Consider the following 25,866-nt stretch of genomic DNA (forward strand, 5'->3'; position numbering starts at 1 on the left):
CAGGGAATTCCGCAGCGTCCCGGAGCAGAGCCTATACTAGCGCTCTGCCCGGGACTCCGCTATGGGGAAGACCCTGACACACTGTCCACATATGGGCAGCGATGTCAGGGAATTCCACAGAGTCCCGGAGCAGAGCCTGTACTAGCGCTCTGCCCGGGACTCCGGCTCTGGGGAAGCCCCAGACATCGCTGTTCATATGTGGACAGCGATGTCAGGGAATTCCACAGAGTCCCGGAGCAGAGCCGACACCAGCGCTCTGCTCGGGACTCCGGCTCTGGGGAAGCCCCAGACATCGCTGTTCATATGTGGACAGCGATGTCAGGGAATTCCACAGAGTCCAGCAGCAGAGCCGACACCAGTGCTCTGCTCCGCTCTGGGCAAGACCCTGACACACTGTCCATATATTGGCAGCGATGTCAGGGAATTCCACAGAGTCTCGGAGCAGAGCCTGTACTAGCCTGTACTGAACATCGCTGTTCATATGTGGACAGCGATGTCAGGGAATTCCAGAGTCTCCGAGCAGAGCCGATACTAGCGGCTCTGTGTCCCGCGGGCCGCAGATGACAGCCCCAGGGGCCGCATGCGGCCCGCGAGCCGCGTGCTTGAGACCCCTGCTTTAGATCATGAGCCCTTTATTTCCTTCCCCATACTGTTCTCTTCCCATTGTTCTGGTGAAAGTCATTTTGGTTTTATCTGCCCACAGAATCTTGTTCTAGAACTCGGCGGCTTTTTTTTAGATGTTTGTTTAGTAAAGTCTGATCTGGCCTTTCTGTTCTTTAGTGTTAACTAGTGCTTTGCATCTTGAGACGTACCCTCTGTATTTACATTTATGAAGACGTCTTTTTTTTGTAGACTTTGACAATGATACGACCTCCCCTAGAGTGTTCTTGACTTGGCTACGTTTTGTGAAAGAGTTTTTCTTTACCAAGGAAAGAATTCTGCGATCATCCACTTTAGTGTTCTTCCGTGGTCTTCCAGGCCTTTTGGTTTTGCAGATCTCGCCAGTGCATTCCCTCTTTTTAAGAATTTACCAAATTGTTAAATGGAGCGCTCTTAAAGTTTCTGCTATATCTTTGATAGGTTTGTTTTTTAAGTCTAATGTTGACTTCCTTCACTGGCATTGACTCTTTGGACCAGATATTTAGAGTTCCCATGAACAGCTACCAAATGTAAATTCAACACGTGCAATAAACTCCAGACCTTTTTATCTCCCTAATTTGTTATGAAATAATGAGGGAACATCTCACACCAGGCCATGAAACTGCTCATCAGTCATTTGTCCGAATACTTTTGAGCCTGTAAAAATTTAGGAACTATGTAAAAAATAATTTTAGTTCCTAAATGGTAAATGCAATGTTTTTGTTAAACCCCTTGAATTAAAGCTGAAAATCTACACATCTATCACATCGTCATTTGATTTATTTCAAATCCATTGTGGTAAATGACAGAGGCTAAATGATGAATATTGTGTCACTGTCTAAATACTTCTGCACCGACTGTATCTCTACCTTTCTCAATAAAAACATACAATTAAACTAGAAAAACAATATGCTTTCTAATCTACAGATAAAATGAGTAGGGGGCATAACTGCATGATCAGACTTCACCTACGGTTTGTTTGTAGGCAGTAACCATGGAAAAACACAGGTCTGTATAAGAGCAGCAGAAAAATAGGTGTGCGTAGGAGCTGTATACACAAAACAGTATTGTTTTAATCAGGACTATCTGCAAAGTTGCTTTATTTTTTTTAGGTGCATCGGAGCAATTTAACATGGTTGTAAATCTTTTTTTTTTTCTCTCTAACAAAAAAAAAAACTACACAGAACAACAAAGTAAGTTAAAATCCCATTTCCCTTATGTGATAGTTTCCAGTCACGGACCTTTCCATAAGACGACACCTAACCAGAACTAGAACATTTTGTATTACATGTGTATGATTTGGTTGATTTGCATTCATGGAGTATGTATGAATTTTACTGGAGTCCCCATTCTGGCAAATAAAGGGGGTCACAGCCAGGGCGGGCGTCAGCACCCGCCTAACCCGGGCAAGTGCCGGGGACCACTTGGCCACTGGACGCTGACATCGTCACGGCATCACTGTCCATATATGGACAGTGATGTAAGGTGGAGAGAAGGAGTACCAGGCAGAGTGCTAGCGGCTCTTCTCCGGGACTCCCGTCTCTGGGAAAGCCCCCGACATCACTGACCATATATGGACAGTGTTGTCAGGAGCAGGGCAGTGTCCCAGGCAGTGGCGTAACTATAGGGGTTGCAACGGCCGCAACTGCGACCTTGTACCTAAGCCTAACTGCGCTGGTCCCGCTTCCAACTGAATTTGCTTCCGCAGGACGCACATTCAGTTGGGTTCAATGCTCAAGCCTTGCTCCAGCATTCACTGTCCTGCGGGCGGCTCGGCACAGGCAGGCGCGATATAGTGACGTTATTGTGCCTGTCTGCACCGAGTCACTCATAGCACAGTGCACAGGAGGAGAAGGATCCTGCACCCGTCGTGGGAGCCTGGATAGGTAAGTAATTATGTTGTTATTTTTCTGTTAGGTACATACATTTGGCGGCAATATACTGCGTATGGGGGGGGCTCATATTGTAGCTGCTGAGGGGGAATTATACTGTATGGAACAGCTAAGGGGGGCATTATACTGTGTGGTGCATTATACTGTATGTGGCAGCTATGGAGGGCATTATACTGTATGGGGGCATTATACTGTATGTGGCAGCTATGCGTGGCAATATACTATGGGGGGCATTAGCCTGTGGGGGGCATTATACTGTGGGGGCAGTTATGGGGGCATTATACTGTGTGGGGGCAGCTATGGGGGCATTATACCGTGGTGGTCAGCTATGGGGGAATTATACTGTGTGGTAGCATTAAATTGTGGGGGCATTATACTGTGGGGCATTTATGGCGTCTGTCGGGCAAGGCAGCTGGGCATAGGTGTGTGCAGGGATCTGGTGTTGTTGGGGAGGGGACAGAGTGCTAGTAGTGCTCCGGGGTTGCTCCTGACAACACTGTCCATATATGGACAGTGACGACAGGGGCTTCTCATGAAGCGTCGGCAATGCTCTGGCTGGGGATTCCACTCCTAGAGGGAACCCCAAAGGCGCTACCTACAGGGAGGGGTGCCGTGTGGCACTACCAGGGAGGAGACTGTGTGGCACTACCAGGGAGGGGGCTGTGTGGCACTACCTGGGAGGATGTGGGCTGTGTGGCACTACCTGGGAGGGGGGCTGTGTGGCACTACCTGGGAGGGGGGCTGTGTGGCACTACCTGGGAGGGGGGCTGTGTGGCGCTATCTACAGAGGGCACTAAATTTGTGGGGGTACAAACTGGGGGCCTTCTATATGGGGGCATAAACCACGCCTAACGTCTATATGGGGCACAAAATGATATTTTCTGCCATTTTACTGCCGCCAGGAGTTCCCCCTCAAAGGGACCTACTAAGTTTGTGTCACCCAAGGGCCCACATAAACCTGGAAGGCCCTTACTTTTTTATTTCTCCTGTTGACTGTATGAGAGCCTGTTATTTTTCGGGACGAGTTGTAGTTTTGGACTTCACCATCTAGTGTACCGCATAATGTACTGGGAAACTGAAATAACTGTCTCGGTGAGGCGGAATTTTAGAAAAAAAGCTAATTGCGATTTCTCAATTTATTTGGGTTTTGTATTCTACGTCATTTACCATATAGAAATACCGATATGTTAACTTTTTTCTGCGGGGAAATGCTATTATGGTGATACCAAATTTATCTATTTTTTTTTTTTATATGTACTACTTTTACAAAAAAAAAGCAATTTATTGGTCTATTCTTAGACCCATAACTCTTTAATATTTCCGTTGATGGAGCAGTGTGAGGGCTTGTTATTTGTGGGGTGAGCTGTAGTTTTTTGGTTCATCCGTTTTTTTTTTTGTTGTTCTCCATACTCCCCCTTCCCAGTTATGACGTAAAGCTACGTCAAATGTTGGTAAGGGGATCATTTTTATCATAACACATAGTTGACTAATAAGCTTGTGTGTGCTAAGGGTATGTTCACACGCAGTAGCAAAATACGTCTGAAATTATGGAGCTGTTTTCGCCTGAAAACGGCTCCTGATTTTCAGATGTTTTTGTAACTAGTCGCGTTTTTCGCAGCGTATTTTACGTATTTATTGGAGCTGTTTTTCAATGGAGTCAATGAAAAACTGCTCCAAAATCGTCCCAAGAAGTGACATGCACTTCTTTGATGTGGGCGTATTTTACACGCCATCTTTTGACATCGACGCATAAAATTACACCTCGTGGGAAAAGAACATCGTAAAACCCATTGAAAGCAATGGGCAGATGTTTGTAGGCGTAATGGAGCCGTTTTTTCAGGTGTAATTCGAGGCGTAAAACGCCAGAATTACATCTGAAAACAGTTCGTGTGAACTTACCCTAATACTTAAGAAGTAATTCTGACATAACTAGGGCAGTTCAACATAACTGCAGGCAAGATCTCGAGATCCATGACAGCAATGTTAGATGCCACACAAAACTTTATAGCCTGCATATTTAGAGACATCATGCAAATATACAATGCTTATACACCGTCCTGTGCTAGACAAAAGCTAAAAAACATTTTGAGCTTAGAAAACTCAATTTCCCATTGTAGATGATAAAAACAAGTCAATAAATGTGTTGGAAAAAGGTAACACCTCGGAGCATTTAGAAAAACATTCTCGCTTCTTCCTTCCCAATCTTTATACAATACTGTAAGCCAGGAATTTCATCCGTGGCGTCGTGAATCAAACTCTCTGCAGGGGTGACAACATTCAGGAACCTGCCAGCAGACCCTGCAGAATAGAGTCTCTGAATGATACAACATTTTCCACAATTCTTAAGAAAAACATCAGCTCACTATATTATTCCTGTAGTACTGGCAATGTTTTATGATCAGAATAATGGCATAATGCCATACATGAAAGGCCCTTTTACATGGGCAATTATCGGGCAAACGAGCGTTCACAGAACACTCGTTCCCGATCATTGCCCTATGTAAACAGGACAACGATTCAGCCGATAACCGATCAAACGCTCGTTCATCGGCTGATTGTATTGTTTATGCTGCCAGAATATATTCTTGTTGTCAGCAGCACATCTTCCTGTGTGAAGAGGGAGGTGTGCTGCCGACATGATAGAAATGTACGGGGACGAGCGATCGTAGTAATGAGCACTCGTCCCCATACATAGCTCCTTGTGCAAGGAGCAAACGAGCGCCGATCAACGAGCTGTTTTGTTGATCGGTGCTTGTTTACACGGCCTATGTCGGGCAGTGAAAGAGGACTCTTAGGCCTCATGCACACGACCGTAAAAACTCCCGTTATTACGGGTCGTAATTACGTCCCGTAATAACGGGCTCATAGACTTCTATTGGCCACTGGTACCTTCCCGTTTTCTTACGGGAAGGTGCCCGTGCCGTTGAAAAAGATAGAACATGTCCTATTTCAGGCCATAATAACGGCACGGGCAGCCCATAGAAGTCTATGGAGCTCCCGTAATGACGGGTGGCTACGTGTGTGCACCCGTCATTACGGCAGCGTTGCTAGGCGACGTCAGTAAATAGTCACTGTCCAGGGTGCTGAAAGAGTTAACTGATCGGCAGTAACTCTTTCAGCACCCTGGACAGTGAATTCCGATCACAATATAGAGCAACCTGTAAAAAAAAAGAAAAGACGTTCATACTTACCGAGAACTTCCTGCTTCTTCCTCCAGTCCGGCCTCCCGGCCATTGCCTTGGTGACGCATCCCTCTCGACATCCGGCCCGACATCCCTGGATGGCGTTTCAGCCCATGTGACCGCTGCAGCCAATCACAGGCCAATCACATGCTGCAGCGATCACATGGACTGCCGCGTCATCCAGGGATGTCGGGCTGGATGTCAAGAGAGGGACGCGTCACCAAGGCAACGGCCGGGTAAGTATGAATTTCTTGTACTTTTACCTTGGAAAGGGCTGCCCTTTCTCTCTATCCTGCACGGATAGAGAGAAGGGGCTGCCGATTAGTGCAGTGCAGTTTTGCACAGAATACGTGCCCGTAAATACGGGTGGGATACGGGTGACAACGGGCCCGTATTTACAGGCACGGGTCCGTAAATTCTGGTGCAAAACGGGTCGAATACGTGTGACACCGGACCCGTATTTACGCCAGTATTTACGGGAGGGAAAAAATACGGTCGTGTGCATGAGGCCTTATTGTGGGTATATTGTCACCTATCCGTTGGCCACTGAGAGGCCCCAATAGGTTTATTTTTGTATTATGTGCCTGGCCTAAAGTGGTATAAAAATAGTGCAGGAGCCAGTTGACCAAAACACCTAGAAATTGGCTGTTGATACCTATCTTTTTGGGTTGTTTTCTTATTGCCAGGATACTATGGCTCCTAAAGTAAGGTATACACCTCTGTCATAGAGCCCAAAACTATCTTTAAAGTGGTTATCCGGGTTTTTAAAATTGATAGCTGAGAAGAAAACCATATAAACGATGAAGAGACCCCTTCAAACAGCGGTGGTGTAGGTGCTGAGTGTCGGAACGCCCACAATCTATTATTGACAGCCTATTAAGATAGGCAATTAAAAAAAAAAATGAATAACCCCTTTTACTAGTACTTGTGCTATGATGTCTATGTACCAGCCTGTATCTGCTGTTATTAGTCTAGTGAAGCTTTTGGTTTTTGTTTCACCGATGGGTGAGACACTATATTTCCAATTCATAAAATTATTACCTTACACATTAGGGAGATGTACATTATTAATTTAGGGGAAAGTCCTTAACCTTGCACCAAACACAAAGTGCAAATACCAGTGCCAATATATACAGTATGTGGATTAATTTATCAATTCTATAAGTATATTCCACATTACAGGTGTAGGCACCTCTTTAAATGAGGTTGCTGGCAGATGGGAACACACAATTTGATCAAAATATTTATAAAAACATTTTACACCTCTGCAATGTTAAGTTGTAAAAACTAATATGACATTTATTTACTGTTGCAGATCAAAATTTTTGTTCGTAAACTTCCCATTAGTCTGCCTCAAATGTAGTTTTTTATTGGGCAGAAACTTTTAGAAGATTCTGCTAATAAAACATAGTGGTAGTAGCATATTTAATGCTTTTATTTTAGGATTCCCACCGATTTTCAGTAAGCTGCATGTCTTGCTGGAGTATTTATCCATATAGCTTTTCTTCTCTTTCCAATAATCCTAAATGTTTCACATATGCACCTCAATACACGCTGCTATGTGGACATGCTGGATGGATTTTAATAAAAAAGAACTAGTTACAATAGAAATCCTGAAGATTGGTATTGGCCAGTTAACAGGGTTTCCTGGATGAGAAAAAAAAACCTCAGTTTTGAGTCTATCTTCATGAGGGTAGCTCTCCCGGTCTTCTCTCACCAGGCGGATTGACCGTAACCATGCAGATACACAGCATCCCACCAATTACTGGTGAGAGGGGTGGGGGAATCGCTCCCCTTACGAATACAGCGGACTCATAACTATGAGCCCGCTGTATTCTTTATTAGACTCTATTCGCCAAATGTGACAATATTATTTTGCCCTTACATAGAGCAGCACAGTATGTTGACAGATCTGCTTTGAAGGTTAACCGCATAACCATTAAATAACTGACCATCAATAAAATGCTAAGAAAATAATAATTACATAATAACAGATCTGAAGGGGAGTTTACATAGGTGGATTTCTACCTATAACAAGCGTAGATTGACGATATAACAAGTCGATCAGCGTTCGTTAACAGGCCCTTTTACGTGGGCTGATGCTGTACAGTATGGGGATGTACAATCGTTAATACGACCATTCAGTTCCGATCAGTTTGCATCACTGTCGGCAGCGCAAAAGGTAGATGTGCTGCCAACATCGATGATCTTATAGCCTTCATAAACAATGTGATCAGCCGAAACATTTGTCGGTTGCTCGCTGAACCTGTTTACGCAGGCTAATAATCGAACAGCGAGCATTCTTAGGAACGCGCATTCTCAATTACGGGCGTGTGTAAATGGCCTTTAGCTATAAACGAGATCAACTGAGCCAATATAAATACCCAAATGAGTGACTATAAAAATCCCTTCTAATTGGGGGTTGCGGCCCTTAAATTCTTAGGATCCCAGACGTAGGAACCCACCGGTCATAAAGTGATGACCTATTCTAGCAATATGCCATCACTTTAGAAGATGGGAATAGCCCTTTAATTTACTTTTTCATTGATCATGTCCCATCAATCAGTCTTCTTGACAAGGATATACCCATATACCTGTATTTTTATGTTCTGTTTACTACCTACACCACTGGCCAATGGATTTCATATCTCCTTAAATTGATGATTGTTCTTATAGTAAGCCATCGCACTCAACAACCAAACTGCCAACTCCATGGTGATTTTTTTTGCCCTGCTAAATACGTAACCAGGAATCATGCGGGTTTGGTTGTCGACCATTGGATTTTGTTTGCGTGTCCGCAGCATTAACGACATCCGTAGTCTTTGGATTGATCGGTGGTTATTATGAGGGCTGTATAAATACTCCTGAGGATCCAGCTCATCAACTCATTTGGAACCAATTATGTAAACATTTCTTAAAGGCTTCCTTAACACGTGTACACACCAAGTCTTACAGCAAGCATTGCTCTCATTTATTTTCCCAGAGCTTCTGGTTTGTGGAGGAAAAACAAAATCTCACACTTCAAGCACTGATGATCTTGACAACACAACATAATTCACAGTACATCCAAGTCGGCTTCTTGTTAAACACATGTTCTATTATTGTTGCTGTTATTACTTACTGGTGATATGCAATGACAATGTGCCAGGTTCGTAGTATCTTCATTTTTTTTTCTTTCTGTTAATTTCAAAATGAAAAAAATAAAAGTCAAGTAAACCATAAATAAAAAAATTGGTGCGATTATTAGAAAAGAATAACTTCTTCCCTGTCGGACAAGCCGCTGTCACAATTACAAACAAGCAGGCATCGTGGCCCTCGGTGCAAACCCATTATATGGTTAGGCTCATATATATGAGAGTCTGTAACCCATCTCCTCCTGGACACATTTACAGCTCAGACGTCTAGTAATGAAGAGGGTGGGCAGTGTCGGAGCAAGTTGCATTTAATTAAGGCACAATGAACGTACTGGAAGCAAAATCCATTTAAACTAATGTCACATTATGTCAATTTACTTGATGAGGCATGGCAATCCTTCTCTGTAATGGCAGGTTGCAATGCTGCTTTGTATTATTAATGATAGACTGCAAATCATCAGTGTTTCGTATGGAGAAAAAAAAAATGTCCTTGCTGGCGCTGAAAGCTCAGGGAGAAGAGTTCGAACATGTAGACACGCGTGCCCGGTTTTGAAGGAAAGCATATTTGTGCCTCGTAGATTGTTCAAGAACAGTTCATCCTTGTGAAAACATTACTTGGGTAACTCTGCCAAGATCCCTGAATGCATGGGTTATCTGCCGGATGAGATTTGTGTTCATAAATCACTGTGACTAGCTCGGTTTTTCTGCTTCATGTCCGGATTTAATTTCTTTTTGTCCCTACTTTACCGCACTATAAGCAGGTACATAAAATGTCACAGTCCAATCAATGGGATATTGAAATTTTGGGGTTTTTGAAAAATTACTCTGTTCACTTTTGCAACTATATATTTTATTGCTCCAAAGCATCTGAAATACAAATATAAAGCAGCTTTGCATATCCGACTCTTGATTAAAAATCTACCGTTTTGGGTCTACAGCTCCTATGCAGAACTATTTGTGTCCATGGTTACAGACTGAAAACAAACCCTGTGTTTAGTCTGATCCTGCAGTGATGCTACCTACCATCTGTCCCCTACTTCTTGGAAGCATTGATTGGAAGAGAGTATGACTGCAACCATAGGCCCTGTTCACACAGAGTTTTTTTGACAAGGAAACTACGTCGGAAACCGTGCCAAAAACCGTCTGAAAACGCCTTCCATTGATTTCAATGGGAGACGGAGGAGTTTTTTCCCGCAAGCAGTAAAAAAAAAATGCTCGTTGGAAAAAGAAGCGTTATGCCCTTCGGGGTTTCTGTCTCTGACCTCCCACTGAGATCAATGGGAGGCAGAGAAAGCGGTTTTCGCTGCATTTTTTGCCCGCGGCGCTCAATGGCTGTGACCAAAAAAACACAATGAAAAACGCAGCAAAATCTGATTTTCTGCCTCATACCATGTTGTGTGTCACAAATTCAAACATGTCTCTACACGCAGGGAGATGATGATGGTGGGAGGAGGAATGTGTTGTGTCACTCCTTGACTGCAAGGTAGACCTAAGAGTAGGATGGGGATCATCTTGAGGACCTTTTTACCGGAAGTTTGCTTTAATATTTTGGTAGATGTTTGGTAGAAATCCCTTCCCTGTCTTTGTATGCTGTATCATTAACATCGCCTTTCACTAGAAATAAGGGCCTTAGCCCAATCCCTAAAAAACAGCCCCAGCCCATTATCCCTCCTCCACCAAATTTTACAGTAAGCACTATGCATTCCTCCATCAGGCTGCCAGATAGTGAAACGTGATTTATCATTCCAGATAACACATGCCCCAGACTCCTGTGTCTGCATGCTATACACCACTCTATCTGACCATTGGCATTGCATGGTGATCTTAGACAAAGGTGTCTGAGCTCTTCAGTAGGACCTATACTACTACCAAGGCTAGTCTATGGAGATTGCATGGCTGTGTGCTTGATTTTATGCACCTGTTTGCAATGGGTGTGGCTGAAACACCTGAACTTAATAATCAGAAGTGGTGTCCACATGCTGTTGGCCATTTAGTGTATAATGATTTCAGGGTGTATTATAAGCCATATCACAACATGAAAAAACATTGTAAACTATTGGTATAGATTCATATTTTATTCTTTGAATGTGATATTGATTTCAAGTAAACCGGCCCTCGCTACACCACAGTTTATCTGTTAATCGTGGACCTCACAGAGGACCCAGCTTAAAGTGAAGTTCTACCTTGGCACCACCTCTAACCACATGTTAAAGCAGACCTGACCAATATTTCTGCTGCCCTGTTTGAGGTATGTATGTGTGTGTATACATATATACATATATTTATAAATCTATATGTATACAGTGTGTGTGTGTGTGTATGTTTGTGTGTGTATGTATGTATATCTCTCGCTCTCTCTCTCTCTCTCTCTCTCTATATATATATATATATATATATATATATATATACACACACTACCGTTCAAAAGTTTGGGGTCACCCAGACTATTTTGTGTTTTCCATGAAAACTCACACTTATATTTATCAAATGAGTTGCAAAATGACTAGAAAATATAGTCAAGACATTGACAACGTTAGAAATAATTATTTTTATTTCAAATAATTATTTTCTCCTTCAAACTTTGCTTTGGTCTTGGAATGCTCCATTTGCAGCAATTACAGCATTGCAGACCTTTGGCATTCTAGCTGTTAATTTGCTGAGGTAATCGGGAGAAATTTCACCCCATGCTTCCAGAAGCCCCTCCCACAAGTTGGATTGGCTTGATGGGCACTTCTTGCGTACCATACGGTCAAGCTGCTCCCACAACAGCTCTATGGGGTTGAGATCTGGTGACTGCGCTGGCCACTCCATTACAGATAGAATATCAGCTGCCTGCTTCTTCCCTAAATAGTTCTTGCATAATTTGGAGGTGTGCTTTGGGTCATTGTCCTGTTGTAGGATGAAATTGGCTCCAATCAAGCGCTGTCCACAGGGTATGGCATGGCGTTGCAAAATGGAGTGATAGCCTTCCTTATTCAAAATCCCTTTTACCTTGTACAAATCTCCCACTTCACCAGCACCAAAGCAACCCCAGACCATCACATTACCTCCACCATGCTTGACAGATGGCGTCAGGCACTCTTCCAGCATCTTTTCAGTTGTTCTGCGTCTCACAGATGTTCTCCTGTGTGATCCAAACACCTCAAACTTCGATTCGTCTGTCCATAACACTTTTTTCCAATCTTCCTCTGTCCAATGTCTGTGTGCTTTTGCCCATATTAATCTTTTCCTTTTATTAGCCAGTCTCAGATATGGCTTTTTCTTTGCCACTCTGCCCTGAAGGCCAGCATCCCGGAGTCGCCTCTTCACTGTAGACGTTGACACTGGCGTTTTGCGGGTACTATTTAATGAAGCTGCCAGTTGAGGACCTGTGAGGCGTCTATTTCTCAAACTAGAGACTCTAATGTACTTGTCTTGTTGCTCAGTTGTGCAGCGGGGCCTCCCACTTCTCTTTCTACTCTGGTTAGAGCCGGTTTGTGCTGTCCTCTCAAGAATAGACTGTCGAGTTTCACATGAAAGCTCTCTTTTTCTAGCCATTTTGAGAGTTTAATCGAACCCACAAATGTAATTCTCCAGATTCTCAACTAGCTCAAAGGAAGGTCAGTTTTATAGCTCCTATAAACATCAAAACTGTTTACAGCGGTGCTAACATAATTGCACAAGGGTTTTCAAGTGTTTTCTAATCATCCATTAGCCTTCTAACACAGTTAGCAAACACAATGTACCATTAGAACACTGGAGTGATGGTTGCTGGAAATGGGCCTCTATACACCTATGTAGATATTGCATTAAAAACCAGACGTTTGCAGCTAGAATTTAGCACATTAACAATGTATAGAGTGTATTTCTGATTAATTTAATGTTATCTTCATGGAAAAAATTGTGCTCTTCTTGCAAAAATAAGGAAATTTGTAAGTGACCCTAAACTTTTGAACGGTTATGTATGTATGTATGTGTATATATATATATATATATATATATATATATATATATTCACACACCCCCCCTTGCTCTCCAGCTGCTAGTTGATACTTTTCCCCCTAATACTGTGCATAGGGAGAAAAGTGTCAATCAGCGGCTGGAGGATGAGTACGAGGCGGAAGCAGCATATATGAATATACTGCACCCCACAAGTATATGTTCTGAATACTCCTTAACATTAATAAGTAACATTAGTGTCTGTCACTTCTCTATGCTGCCCTCGGATAGGGCAGCAGAAATATCTAAAAAAAAATCCACTTTAAGTAATTCCCTAATACATACCTATTACTCAAATTGCTTCCTTTACTGTATGTATGAGAGTGATTTGGATAATAGTGCAGGGATTTTGTTGGGCATTAAAATTTCTTGCAGCTGCCATCCCAGTGCCAGCTGCAGAATATGTTTATGGCTCCTGTATTCTGCGACTGGGCCTTTAGTAAATGGCCGTAATATGATGTTGGCGCCGTTCTTTAGCAGCTGATTATTAAACCCTTACGGATATACAGTATAAAAGAACTGTTCTACATGGTCTATATGTTTTGGTTTTTGGCACTTCTCAATGAGGGTTTATAATGATCTTGCACCGTTGGGATGGGTTTAGGTGGATTTCGCGGCAGATTTCACCCTTTACAATAATTAAATTTTTCTATACAGACACCCCCCCCCCCAAAAAAAAAAAAAAGATAAAAAGGAACACTTTCCATTACCCTCCTCCATGCAAGAAAGGATCTTATATATATTTTCGAAAGTTTGTTTGAAGCCCGATTTTTCATTGGCTTAAAATGGATGATACTAACAGGATGTGCCAAGGGGGAAGATGTCTTTATTCCTACATAATATTGATGGTTATGGATTCTTTCTATCATCTCCAGCCTCTAATAACACACACTTCTTATGTACCATTTATTATTCTTATAAGCGGGGCACACATTGCAGTTATCGCATACACCACTACACACATTCACTTTCCCTGGAGCTGCATCGTTCCTCTGTTATTGGACTTGAGGTACCCGTCGTACTGCGCAGGGAGCCGCGCCGTGTATGTCCTGGTGTCGGCCCCGGCGCATGCGCACTGGGTACGGGAGGTGTGGTGCTTGGTCCTGCCGCGATCTGGGGCGGCCCTGGTGCGTGCGCATTATGCACGGGCGGGGGGGTTCTCGTGCTGCACTGGGCGTGCGTGGAGTTATGCAACATGGCGCCGGTGTCTGACGAACGCCATCTATACAGTAAGTCAACCTCCCGAGCAACGCTGGGTATAAAAACTAGTGTACAATAAGTAATAAAAAACAATGTCAACAGGTTCACAGTCGAGGAATATCAAATGTGCTACAGATTTGAGAATTCACAGCGTGCCCTCAAATCTGCTAAATGTGAGTGAGGTTTTGGAATCCCCAATGTATTGTAGCGTACTTTGTTGCAGATTTTCAGTGTGGAATCGGCACCGAAAACCTGCAACAAATCAGCCACATCTGAACGTGGCAGCAGAGCTTACACATGGTTGTCATTTAGCTTTCTGTTGAATGCTTGCTTCATTGTTTATTTCAAGAGGATAAAAATCAGTCATGGCCGTGTAATGGACACACCGGTTGCACGGCTCGTTACAGTATCAGAGCTCTGTCACTTGATCATACATGTGTTTGGCTGGTTATTACTTGACCAGGATAGATTTTTATCCAATGTAAGTAAACTGGGGTGGTTCCTATTAAATGACCGCAAGCAGAGATCTTGAAAATTGAGAAATTTATACAGAAAGTATATTGAAAATGTTTAAAACGGTACATTATACAATGCACAACCTTTTCTTTACTGAAGCTGTAACCCTTTATCTCGGTTCTCTTCATTCTTGAGCCTGATTTGGTACACGGTCTTGTTTTTCCTTATACAGATCTCAAGTTCTGCTACATTGGAGGGTAAAGGGCAGTTGAAATTTACCACTGGACGATGGAGCCCTCATCATAATTGTACTCAAGTCGCTACAGCTAATGACACTGCCATCCGCGGATGGGACATAAGAAGTATGAGGTAATAAATTAGATTGTTGCTCATAAGATGTCGTCCGGACATGTCAGTAAAAGCTCCGATTCTCAAATTAAAGTCATTGCCCACATATCTGGACTCTTGCGTTTTGAGTCCTCAGTGGCTCGCATTTTCGTTGGATGGAGTCCAAGAACCTTAGGCTCAGTTCTCAACAGCATTATGGAGATCCATTCTCAAATTATATTTATCTTTAATCAAATGTGGTAATAGATCCAAAAAAATAAAACAAGGAACTTAGGCAAAGGAAATGTCTGGGAATTTTTTCTCTTGATCTCTACTCTTGATTCTTTACTGTAAGTAACTCTTCAATTTTGATGGGAATTGATCCCTAAAGAATAAAAACTTGTGTTTGCTTGCATATACACATACATAAAGACATGTCAGTGCCTAAATATTAAGTAGTCACCTCTCATGCACACACAACCTTTATTTTCCTGCACATTTCTGTATCTAGGTTGTTTTACTGACATTTCTCTAGGCCTGATTAGTTATATGGCAGCTTGCTCTATACACTGATGTCCTATATAACTTCATAGCGCCACCTATTGGTTCGCATCAGAGCAGAAAAATGTATTAAAAAACTTATGCTCTATCTGGAGACCCAATATTTTTGTTCCTGGTCGCAATAGAATACATTAAAGTGGTTTTACATCCTAAAAATATATATATTCTGGAAGCTGCCCATTGCCTAAAATAGCAAACATGAACCCTGTTATTTTCTAAATCCCCCGCCGCTGGTTGTGTGGTCCCACCTTCTTGATATTTACATTGCTGCAGGGACCACGACATATCATCGCCGCAATGTATTGTGATGTACACAGGGACCAGCGGCCAGCAACGGGACAGTCCGCGCTAAAGAGGGGCATGATTTAAAGTGATCTCAAAAGTGTATCTGCGTATTAGTTATTTTAGAATAGAGGCAGATTTTTTTTATCCTTAACCCTTTGATGACCAAGGGTCATTGATGCCCCTGTGTCCATGTCAAATTTTCCATTTTTGATATGCACTTCTTTAAATGATATCTTTGCAACCATTTTGAATATCATAGTTACATAGTTAGTACGGTTGAAAAAAGACACATGCCCATCAAGTTCAACCAAGGGATGGGAAAAGGGAAGGTAAAAATTTCTACAAATAGGAGCTAATATTTTTTTGTTCTAGGAAATTATCTAAGCCTTTTTTAAAGCCATCTACTGTCCCTGCTGTGACGGCTCCTGCGGTGACTATTCCATAGATTCACAGTTCTCACAGTAAAGAATGATTGTCGCCTCTGCAGGTTGAACCTGTTTTTCTCCAGACGGGGGTTTTACATAGAACAGGTTTTCACTACATTTCTTGTATGGGCCATTCATATATTTATATAAGTTAATCATGTCCCCCCTTAGTCGTCTTTTCTCAAGGCTAAATAGGTTTAATTCTTTTAATCTTTCCTCATAACTTAAATTCTCCATGCCCCTTATTAGCTTCGTTGCTCTTCTTTGTATTTTTTCCAACTCCAGGGCATCCTTTCTATGAAATGGAGCCCAGAACTGAACTGCATATTCTAGATGAGGCCTCACTAATGCTTTGTAAAGTGGCAATATTATATCCCTGTCCCGCGAGTCCATGCCTCTTTTAATACACGACAATATCCTGCTGGCCTTTGAAGCAGCTGATTGACACGGCATGCTGTTATTTAGTCTATGATTTACAAGTACACCCAGGTCCTTCTCAACAAGTGACTCCCCCAGTGTAGCTCCCCCTAGGACATATGATGCAGGTTGATGGGGGCTCACAGGCATATAGCCGCTGAGCCAGGGACTGTTGCAGGGAAGGGGTTAAGTGAGGGGAAGAGTTGTCTCCCTCCCCCTCCCTGGGGATTTGGGTGAGTCAGTTAGGTAGGGGCGTTGGTGGAGGAGAGGGGGTGGGCTTAGGTTAAGGGGAGTGGGTATATAGGGGCCTGCTTACTGGTAGTGCGGCCTCTTTGGAAGAATTTTCCCTCCCTCCCTCCCTTAGGTATGGTTATGTTACAGGTGTAAGTTGGTTGGTGGGTGGTGGAATGTGTATGTTTAAAAAAAATATAAGAGGCCTCAATGTTTACGGTTATAAGGAGCTCTGGCTGGGGACTCCGCTCCTAGAGGGAGTCCGTGACATCACTGTCAATATATGGACAGATACATCAGGGGCTCCCTCTAGAAGCGGAATCCCCAGCCAGAGCACTCTTACCGGGGATTCCGCTCCTAGAGGAAGCTTAGGTGACGCTATCTACAGGCGGGTTTGCGTGATATACAGGGGGTTGTAAGTGGTGCGATCTACAGGCGGGTTTGCGTTATCTACAGAGGGGTGTATTCCGGGCATCTCAAAGCCCCGACACACCTGAAAGTGCAGTGCTGTTTACGCTGAAGCAGCACTGCACAGATTAAACCCTGTTCCAGGCTGCCAACGTTTATATACATGACAACTGCACGGGGCATCGGCAGTTTGAAAATATATATCTGTATCGCTGTCGTGAAAGGGTTAAGGTTGGAAATCCATTTTAAATGTTTTTTGTTATTATCTGGAATCCTGAGACGTGTCGGTGATCATGAACATCGTCAATAGCGTATACTCTTAAAGAGGTTTTCCAGCCAGTAAAAATTGATGGCCTATCCGGATAGGCTATCAATAGCTGATGGTACGGGTCTGACTTTTAGGGCCCCCGCAGATCAGCTGTTTTGCTCGCTGTGAATCGTCGACACGCATTTAGCGGCGATTCACAGGTATTTACTTTAATGGACGAAAAGGCTGCATTACCTGTGAATCGTTGCAAAATGCGTGTCTACGACTCCGTGAGCAAGAAGAAATGAAGGGGAAGCAGTGCTCGTACAAGCGCTGCGGCCCCTTCAAAACAGCTGATCGGTTCCTGGGAGTCGGACCCCGGCCCATCCGCTATTGATGGCCTCTCCTGAGGATACAGCAGACAAAAAATGGCGACAGCACCCTGCGACACTAATGCCACCTAAACCACTAAATATAAATAAATATGCACTAAAGCGAAATCTACTTACAAATAGGGAGGTTCTTAGTGCACATTTTGATCAAAAAGTGTTAGCCCACCTGCCATGACAATGCGACCTCTGTAAGGTGGGAACCTACGCTGCACATACACCCAGAACTGGGACTAAGCCTACATATATACCTGGGGATGGTAGGATCCATCATTGAACTGATTAAAATCACCCAGGGCAGAATGGGAGTGCAAGAACAACAAGTGGAGGCAGCCACTAACCCCACATATATGAGGATAGGCCATCAATTTTTAGCGGCTGACAAAACCCTTTAACATGACAGGATATACAGTACATTACTGGTAAAGAAAAATAAAGATAATTTTCAAAGAATAATCATTAATAATACAACATTAAAAATCAATATAAATATGAGGAAAAATTATTTCAAGCAAGTCTGGATTTTTTTGTTACAATAAAGTGCCGGTATGTGGTAAATTATTTGACATGTAAACATAGTACATGTGACACATTCCAATTTTGAAATTGCAATTACCTTAAAATACAACCACATCATTTAATAAAAAAAATTTTGTTTGTGTATTTCTTTTTTTTATTCTTTTTTTTTTTTACTGTTTTTTCATCATTTTTGGGGTTTCTCTAACCGTTTTTGTCTCGCTGTAACCTGCCTGAGGCTCTTATTTCTGTATATGATTATTATATTTGTACGCCGTCATAAGAGAGGTTCTTAGAGCATTTAATAAGGAAGATTTTTTTTTTTTTCTCCAGTCTTGCTTGTGATTTTGATAAGCGCCGGAGTGATGTTATACACATACGTTGCTATAGCAACAGAGGTCTCTGCAAGCTTTTTTAAGATACCGATTATCCCCTTTGCGCACAGTAATTTATCACTAAACTGAGGAGACAGATCTTTGCTATAGCGGCTGTTGCCTTAACAGTAGGGGGAGATTTTTATATTCAGATATGTATGTCCTGCTTTCACCTGAAATCCTGATTCGCGGATATATTTGTCTTTGTACATTGTCTGCTCCAGTTTATTTGCTTTTTATGTTAGAAGCCACAAAACTACAAATGAATGCCCATGTAGTGTAGTGTGTGTACATAACCTATATACTTCATTTAAGGGATTTTCTTCACCCAAACCTTAATGTAGTAAAATCCCGACATTAGTCTGCAATTTTTGGTCAACTGTTATTCAGAATTGCCTGAATAATCTTCATTTTTGAGAGTCCACAAGAAGGATATCAAGCAACAGGGAGCACTAGATTAACAGCTTTATTATAATTCTAATAGGCTGATGTTATCCAAGAATCTGATAAAGCTGTAGTACCGTCAGGGCCCAGTTGGTTGTACGGTCACTATAATGACCGTCAAACCGTTCTTGTGCGCTAGTATGAGTGGTTAATACATGTGTCACGATCATTGGGTATGTGGACCCACTAGGCCGCACCGCGTTAGCGGAGAAGCAGCTAGCTAAACAACAGTCTATACAAAGTTTCAGTACAAGAGTACCTGTGATAGTCCAGACAGTAGCAGAGGCAAAGGCACAGATGAAACTTAAAGGTAGATGACGCCATACGTGGCGGATGATATCCGGCGTGCCAGATAATACCAGACGTGGTCTCTGACAGCAGGTGTAACAGGTGGCACAACGCGACTCCAACACTCCGGAACAAACAAAGCACAGGATACAGGTAGCGGGAACACTTGGAACAGGATAACACTAAGGGACCATTTGCTAAGACTAACTTGGGAACACACAACAACGTTCAGGCATGGAATGAAAGGGCAGAGCCCTTTTTATAGTCCAGGGTGATCATGGGCTAATTAGTAATATTTTTCATGTGTGCGTGCTGGCCCTTTAAGGCAGGGAACGAGCGTGCGCCCTAGAGAACACTGTAAGGTGGAGAGGAACAGAGTGCAGGCGTCTCCTAGGAGGGAGATTCTGGCCAGAACTAGAAAGACTGCGGTTGCGGCTGTCGAGGGGTGAGTAGGGCCACGGACGTTACAACATGTATATACTTTTTACTGTATACATTATAATGAACTATTATATCTTATGTAATGTCTAGCTAGCCTGTAGCCATTTGCTATATAATGAGACATATTAATATTTATCCCTTATGTGGCAATAAATTCTGGGATATTAGGGGAAAATGACTCTGTGGGTACCCACTCAATATATTCTGGGGGAATATAGTGGGCCGTGTTTTGTGGTACTTCTGCGACATGCCCTGTGCTTGTGGACTCTGCAGCGACACTTGCATTTGCAGAAATCATATCACTGTCGTCGCTATCACTGGTAGACAACATTTCTTCCTCGTACGCGGTTTCTGAGTCAGAAATTAACATGGCATATGCCTCTTCTATGGGCCATTGTAATTACACACACGTACGACAAAGACTGTAACCAGACGCACACAAATGTATTATTTTTTTCTTTACTTTTTCTTTTTTCACAGACAAAAATACACGGACGTCACAAAAGCACGCTTCACAAAAAACTGATGTCGAAAAAAGACTATAAAACTTTTTTTTTTTACATATATATATTTTTTTTTCACAAAAAAATACACAGACGTCACACACGTACGCTACACAAAAACCCTAGGCTAACCCTAGACTAAACTAAACCTAGGCTAACCCTAGACTAAACCTAGGCTAACCCTAGACTAACTCTAGAATAGAATCTAGAATAACCCTAGACTAACCCTAAGGATAACCCTAACCTAGGTATACAATTGAAGTTTATATAAAGTATATATATATATATTCGATTTTCAGTAATTTAGTGTCATTGATTCACAATTCTCTCTCCGTCTCTTCTCATACAAAGTAACAAGTGTGGGGAGAGACAGAGAGACAGGGAGGAGAAACACTTTGTTTACATTTTGTGATCATGGTGAATTGTTCTCACAGTGATGACATGAACGGAGACCACTGTTATTGGCCTTGGCTTCAGAGGCTGATTATGCAATGCCCGCAAAAACCATTCCGATGCGGCCCCCTCACTCCCAAACCACTCAGATGCGGCACTTGCTATTGAGTGCCGCATCTGAGGGGATAAATACGATCGGAGACCACTGCTAGTGGTCTCCGATCGTTGCCCTGAAGCCCGAGGCTGTTACCAGCAGCCCGGTCTTCAGGAGATCCCCGCGAAAACCGAGATCCTCCTTCACAAACCACTCAGATGCGGCACTTGTTATTGGGTGCTGCATCTGAGGGGTTAAATATGATCGTGGTCTCCGATCGTTGCCCTGAAGGCCGAGGCTGTTACTAACAGCCCGGGTCTTCAAGAGATCCCGGCACGGTGGCAGAAAAGTTATTCTGAAGTGCCGACGTGAAAAGCCCACACTTCAGAAGAACTACCCTAAACGACCACCGTAAAAACACTATACGCCGGTCGTTAAGGGATTAAGTGTTAACACCCTCTTATAATTGGGGATGTGGTTGTGTTCAGAATTAGCCAATCACATTCAAACTCATGTTAAATAGTAGTTAGAACACAGCTGCCATTATTTAACCCCTTCCCGCCTTAGCCCTTTTTCAGATTTTCATTTTCGTTTTTTCCTCCCCACTTTCCAAAAGCCATAACTTCTTTATTTTTCCGTCGATATAGTCCTATGAGGGCTTGATTTTTGCGGGACGAGTTGTAGTTTTTCGTAGCACCATTTATTTTGACATATAATGTACTAGGAAACGGGGAAAAAATTATTTGTGGGGTAGAAAATGAAAAAAAAACTGCGATTCCTCCATGTTTTTTTGCGCGCTGTTTTTACGGAATTCACTGTGCAATTAAAACAACATGTTAACTTTATTTTGTGGGTCAATACGATTACGGCGATACCAAATATATATAGCTTTTTCTATATTTTACTACTTTTACAAGTAAAAACCTAAGTGTAAAAAAGAAAATGTATTTTGTGTCGCCAAATTCCGAGAGCCATAACTTTTTTATTTTTCCGTCGATTAAGTGGTATGAGGGCTTATTTTTTGCGGGATAAGCTGTAGTTTTTAATAATACCATTTTGGTGTACTTGCGACATTTTGATCACTTTTTATTTCATTTTTTTGTGGGAGATTAGGTGACCAAAAAATAGTGATTCTGGCGTTTACAATTTATTTATTTTTACGGCGTTCACCGTGCAGGTTAAATAATGATATATTGTAATAGTTCAGACTTTTACGGACGCGGCGATACCAATTATGTTTATTCATTTATTTTTTTACTGTTCTCTAGGGGGGAAATGGGAAAAGGGGCGTTTTTTGAATTTCTAATTTAATTATTTTTTTTTTTTTACATAAAAAAAACTTTATTTAACTCATTTTTACTTTTTTTATTAGTCCCCCTAGGGGACTTCAACCAGCGATTGTTAGATCGCTTGCACGATATACTGCAATACTAATGTATTGAAGTATGTCGTGATTCTGACAGGCATCTATCAAGCCCTGCCGGAGGCAGGGCTTATTAGGTGTACAAAGATGGCGGACCGCTCGTTGCTCTGAAGTGTCGGCTGTAACAAACAACCGACACCGCCATCGTATGGAGCGGTTTCACTCTGTGAGCCCGTTCCATACTACACCTACCCTTCAAATATCGCGAAGGGGTTAAAGTGGTTCACGTATAAAGTTACCACGTATAAAGTTCAGCTGTTCTATTAGGATTCCTGTCTATTCCTGACATTTTCTTTGTTGCATGTGACAGCAAAAGCCATGATCCGTAAATAGCTTACAACACATCAAAGGGACTTGATTGTTGAAAGGCATCAGTCAGGGGAAGGGTACCAAAGATTTCCCAAGGCATTAGATATACCGTAGAACACAGTGAAGACAGTCATCGGGAAGTGAGTTACATTTGGCACAACAGTGACATTACCAAGAACTGGACGTCCCTCAAAACTTGATGAAAAGACCAGACTAAAATTGGTCTGGGAGGCTACCAAGAGGCCTACAGCAACATTAAAGAAGCTGCAGGACTTTCTGGCAGGTACTGGTTGTGTAGTGCAAGTGACAACAATCTCCCGTTTTCTTCATATGTCTGAGCTGTGGGGTAGGGTGGCAAGACAGAATCCTTTTCTAACAAAGAAAACCATCCAAGCCCGGCTATTTTTTGCAAAGACCTACATCAAGTCTGCCAAACACATGTGGGAAAACGTGTTCTGGTCTAATGAGACCAAGGTTGAACTTTTTGGCCATAATTCCAAAAAGCATGTTTGGCGCAAAGCCAACACTTCACATCACCTAAAGAACAGCATACCCACAGTGAAGCATGGTGGGGGCAGCATTATCCTTTGGGGCTGTTTTTCTGCAGCTGGAACTGGGCCCTTTAGTCACGGTGAAGGGAATTATGAACAGTTCCAAATATCAGGCAATATTGGCACAAAACCTGCAGGCCTCTGCTAAAAAGCTGAAGCTGAAGATGAAGAGGAATTTCACCTTTCAGCATGACAACGACCCAAAGCATACCACCAAATCAACAAAAGAATGGCTTCACCAGAAGAAGATCAAAGTTTTGTAATGGCCCAGCCACAGCCCAGACCTGAACCCCATTTGAAATCTGTGGGGTGACCTGAAGAGGGCTGTACACAGGAGATGCCCTCGCAATCTAATTTGGAGCGCTTTTGCAAGGAAGAGTGGACAACAATTGCCAAGTCAAGATGTGCCATGCTGATAGACTCCTTCCCAAAAAGACTCAATGCTGTCATAAAGTCAAAGGGTAATTCAACAAAGTATTAGTTTAAAGTTTAACCCCTTAATGACCGGGCATGTTTGTACCTTAATGACCAAGCCAGATTTGTCAAATCTGGTATGTCTGACTTTATCAGAGAATAACTCTGTGAAAGTTTTGAATATCCAAGTAATTCTGACATTGATTTTTCGTCACATGTTGTACTTTATTTTAGTGGTAAAAGTAGACTGATACAATTTGCGGAAATTAATTAAAAAATGGAAGAAATTTTGTAAAAATTACCATTTTCCCCTATTTTTAACTGCAATATGTCACATATGTACACACATACTGTACAATTTTTTTAATTAAATATATATTTCTATCTCTTTACTCTATTTTGGCAGCACTTTTGAAAAAATAAAATAAATTTTCAGCAATTTAGAGGACTTACAAATTGAATAATAATTTTATAAATTTTGAAGAACATTTTGTTTTCCTGCACCAAGCCAGGTTTTCAGAGGCTCATAGGTCTCAGAGTGATGGAAACCCCCACAAATGACCCCATTTAGAAAACTAGACCCCTTAAGGTATTTACCTAGGGGTATAGTAAGTATTTTGACCCCACAGTTTTTTGCTAAATTGAATACATAGCAGGTGAAAAAAAAAAAAATTTCACTTTTTTTCATAAAAGTATCAGTTTGAAGACCAATTTCTTTGTAAAGCGAACATGAAAATGAAGAAACACATCGCAAAATCTATCACCCTCTTTCTCCTATCAAAAATACCCACATTGTGGCCCTAATGCGCTGCCTGGACACACGGCAGGACCCAAGATGAAGGGAACACCCGGAGGCTTTCAGGACTCATATTTTGCTTGAAAATGTTTTAGGCCCCACTGTACATTTGGAGAGGCTTTGAGCTGCCAGAAGGATAGAAACTCCCCATAAACGACCCAATTTAGAAAACTAGACCCCATAACGTAATTATTTAGGTGTATAGTAAGTATTTTGACCTCACAGTTCTTTGCTAAATTTAATGCATATCAGGTGAAAAAAAAAACAAAAACACTTTTTTATAAAAGTATTAGTTTGAAGACCGATTTCTTTGTAAAGCGAACATGAGAATGAAGAAACACACCACAAAATCTTTCACCCTGTTTCTCCTGTTTTCAAAAATACCCACATTGTGGCCCTAATGCGCTGCCTGGACACACGGCAGGGCCCAAAAGGAAGGGAGCACCCGGAGGCTTTCAGGACTCATATTTTGCTTGAAAATGTTTTAGGCCCCACTTTACATTTGGAGAAGCTTTGAGCTGCCAGAACGATAGAAACTCCCCATAAACTCCCCATATAGTTAGCATTTTGACCACACAGGTTTTTCGCTAAATATATTGGAATTAGGCTGTAAAAATTAAAATGTACTTTTTTTCTGAAACAACATAGAAATTTGTATTATTTACAAGGAATAACAAAGAAAATGCACCCCAACATTTGTAAAGCAATGTCTCCCGATTACGACAATACCCCATATGTGGTAATAAACTCCTGTTTGGACCCACAGCAGGGCTCAGAAGGGAAGGAGCGCCATTTGGATTTATGATTTTGCTGGAATGGTTTTCGGTGCAATGTCGCATTTGCAATGCACTGGAGGGACCAAAACAGTGGAAACCCACCAAAAGTGACCCCATTTTGGAAAAACCTTCAAGGAATTTTTCTAGGGGTATAGTGAGCATTTACACCCCACGGGTCTTTTGCAGAGTTTATTAGAATTAGGGCGCGAAAATTAATACCAAAATTTTTTCCACTAAAATGTTGCATTTTCTCATTTTCACAAGGAATAAAGGAGGAAAAAAACAATTTCTCCCGAGTACGGAAATACCCCACATGTGGTCAAAAGTTTTTTCATTAGAAATGAATTAACCCTTTCAGGACTGATCCATTTTTTCCTTTCATATTTTAGATTTTCACTCCCCGCTTTCCAAGAGCCATAACTTTTTTATTTTTCCATCAATAGAGTGGTGTGAGGGCTTATTTCTTGCGGGAGGAGCTGCAGGTTTTATTGGTACCATTTTTTGGTATATAAAAAGTGATTAAAAAGTTGTATTACATTTTTTTTTTAGAGCGAAGGTGACAAAACAAAAAACTGCGATTTTGGCGGTTTCAATTATTATTTTTTTTTAAGGTGTGCACTGTGCAAATAATGGTATATTGTAATAGTTCAGACTTTTACGGACGTAGCGATACCAATTTTGTTCATTTTTTTACATTACTTTAGAAGAAAAATGCGAAAAGGTGTTTTGTTTTTTTAACTTTAAAAAAAATAATTCTCACTACTAATAACTAT

At 41.9% G+C, this 25,866-nt stretch overlaps 1 protein-coding gene across 2 annotated transcripts in view; it reads left to right on the forward strand.

The window, feature by feature from the left end:
• Window positions 1-25,866, forward strand: part of EIPR1 (EARP complex and GARP complex interacting protein 1) — a 242,741-nt gene that overhangs the window by 187,775 nt on the left and 29,100 nt on the right. For both annotated transcript variants that reach the window (XM_075863903.1, XM_075863904.1), the window contains one exon: window positions 14,714-14,850. In XM_075863903.1, the coding sequence (XP_075720018.1) occupies window positions 14,714-14,850 (137 nt within the window). The remainder of the gene's footprint in view (window positions 1-14,713; window positions 14,851-25,866) is intronic.

Source organism: Rhinoderma darwinii, chromosome 4 (genome assembly GCF_050947455.1).
Source record: "Rhinoderma darwinii isolate aRhiDar2 chromosome 4, aRhiDar2.hap1, whole genome shotgun sequence".
In the NCBI taxonomy this organism is placed as follows: Eukaryota; Metazoa; Chordata; class Amphibia; order Anura; family Rhinodermatidae; genus Rhinoderma; species Rhinoderma darwinii.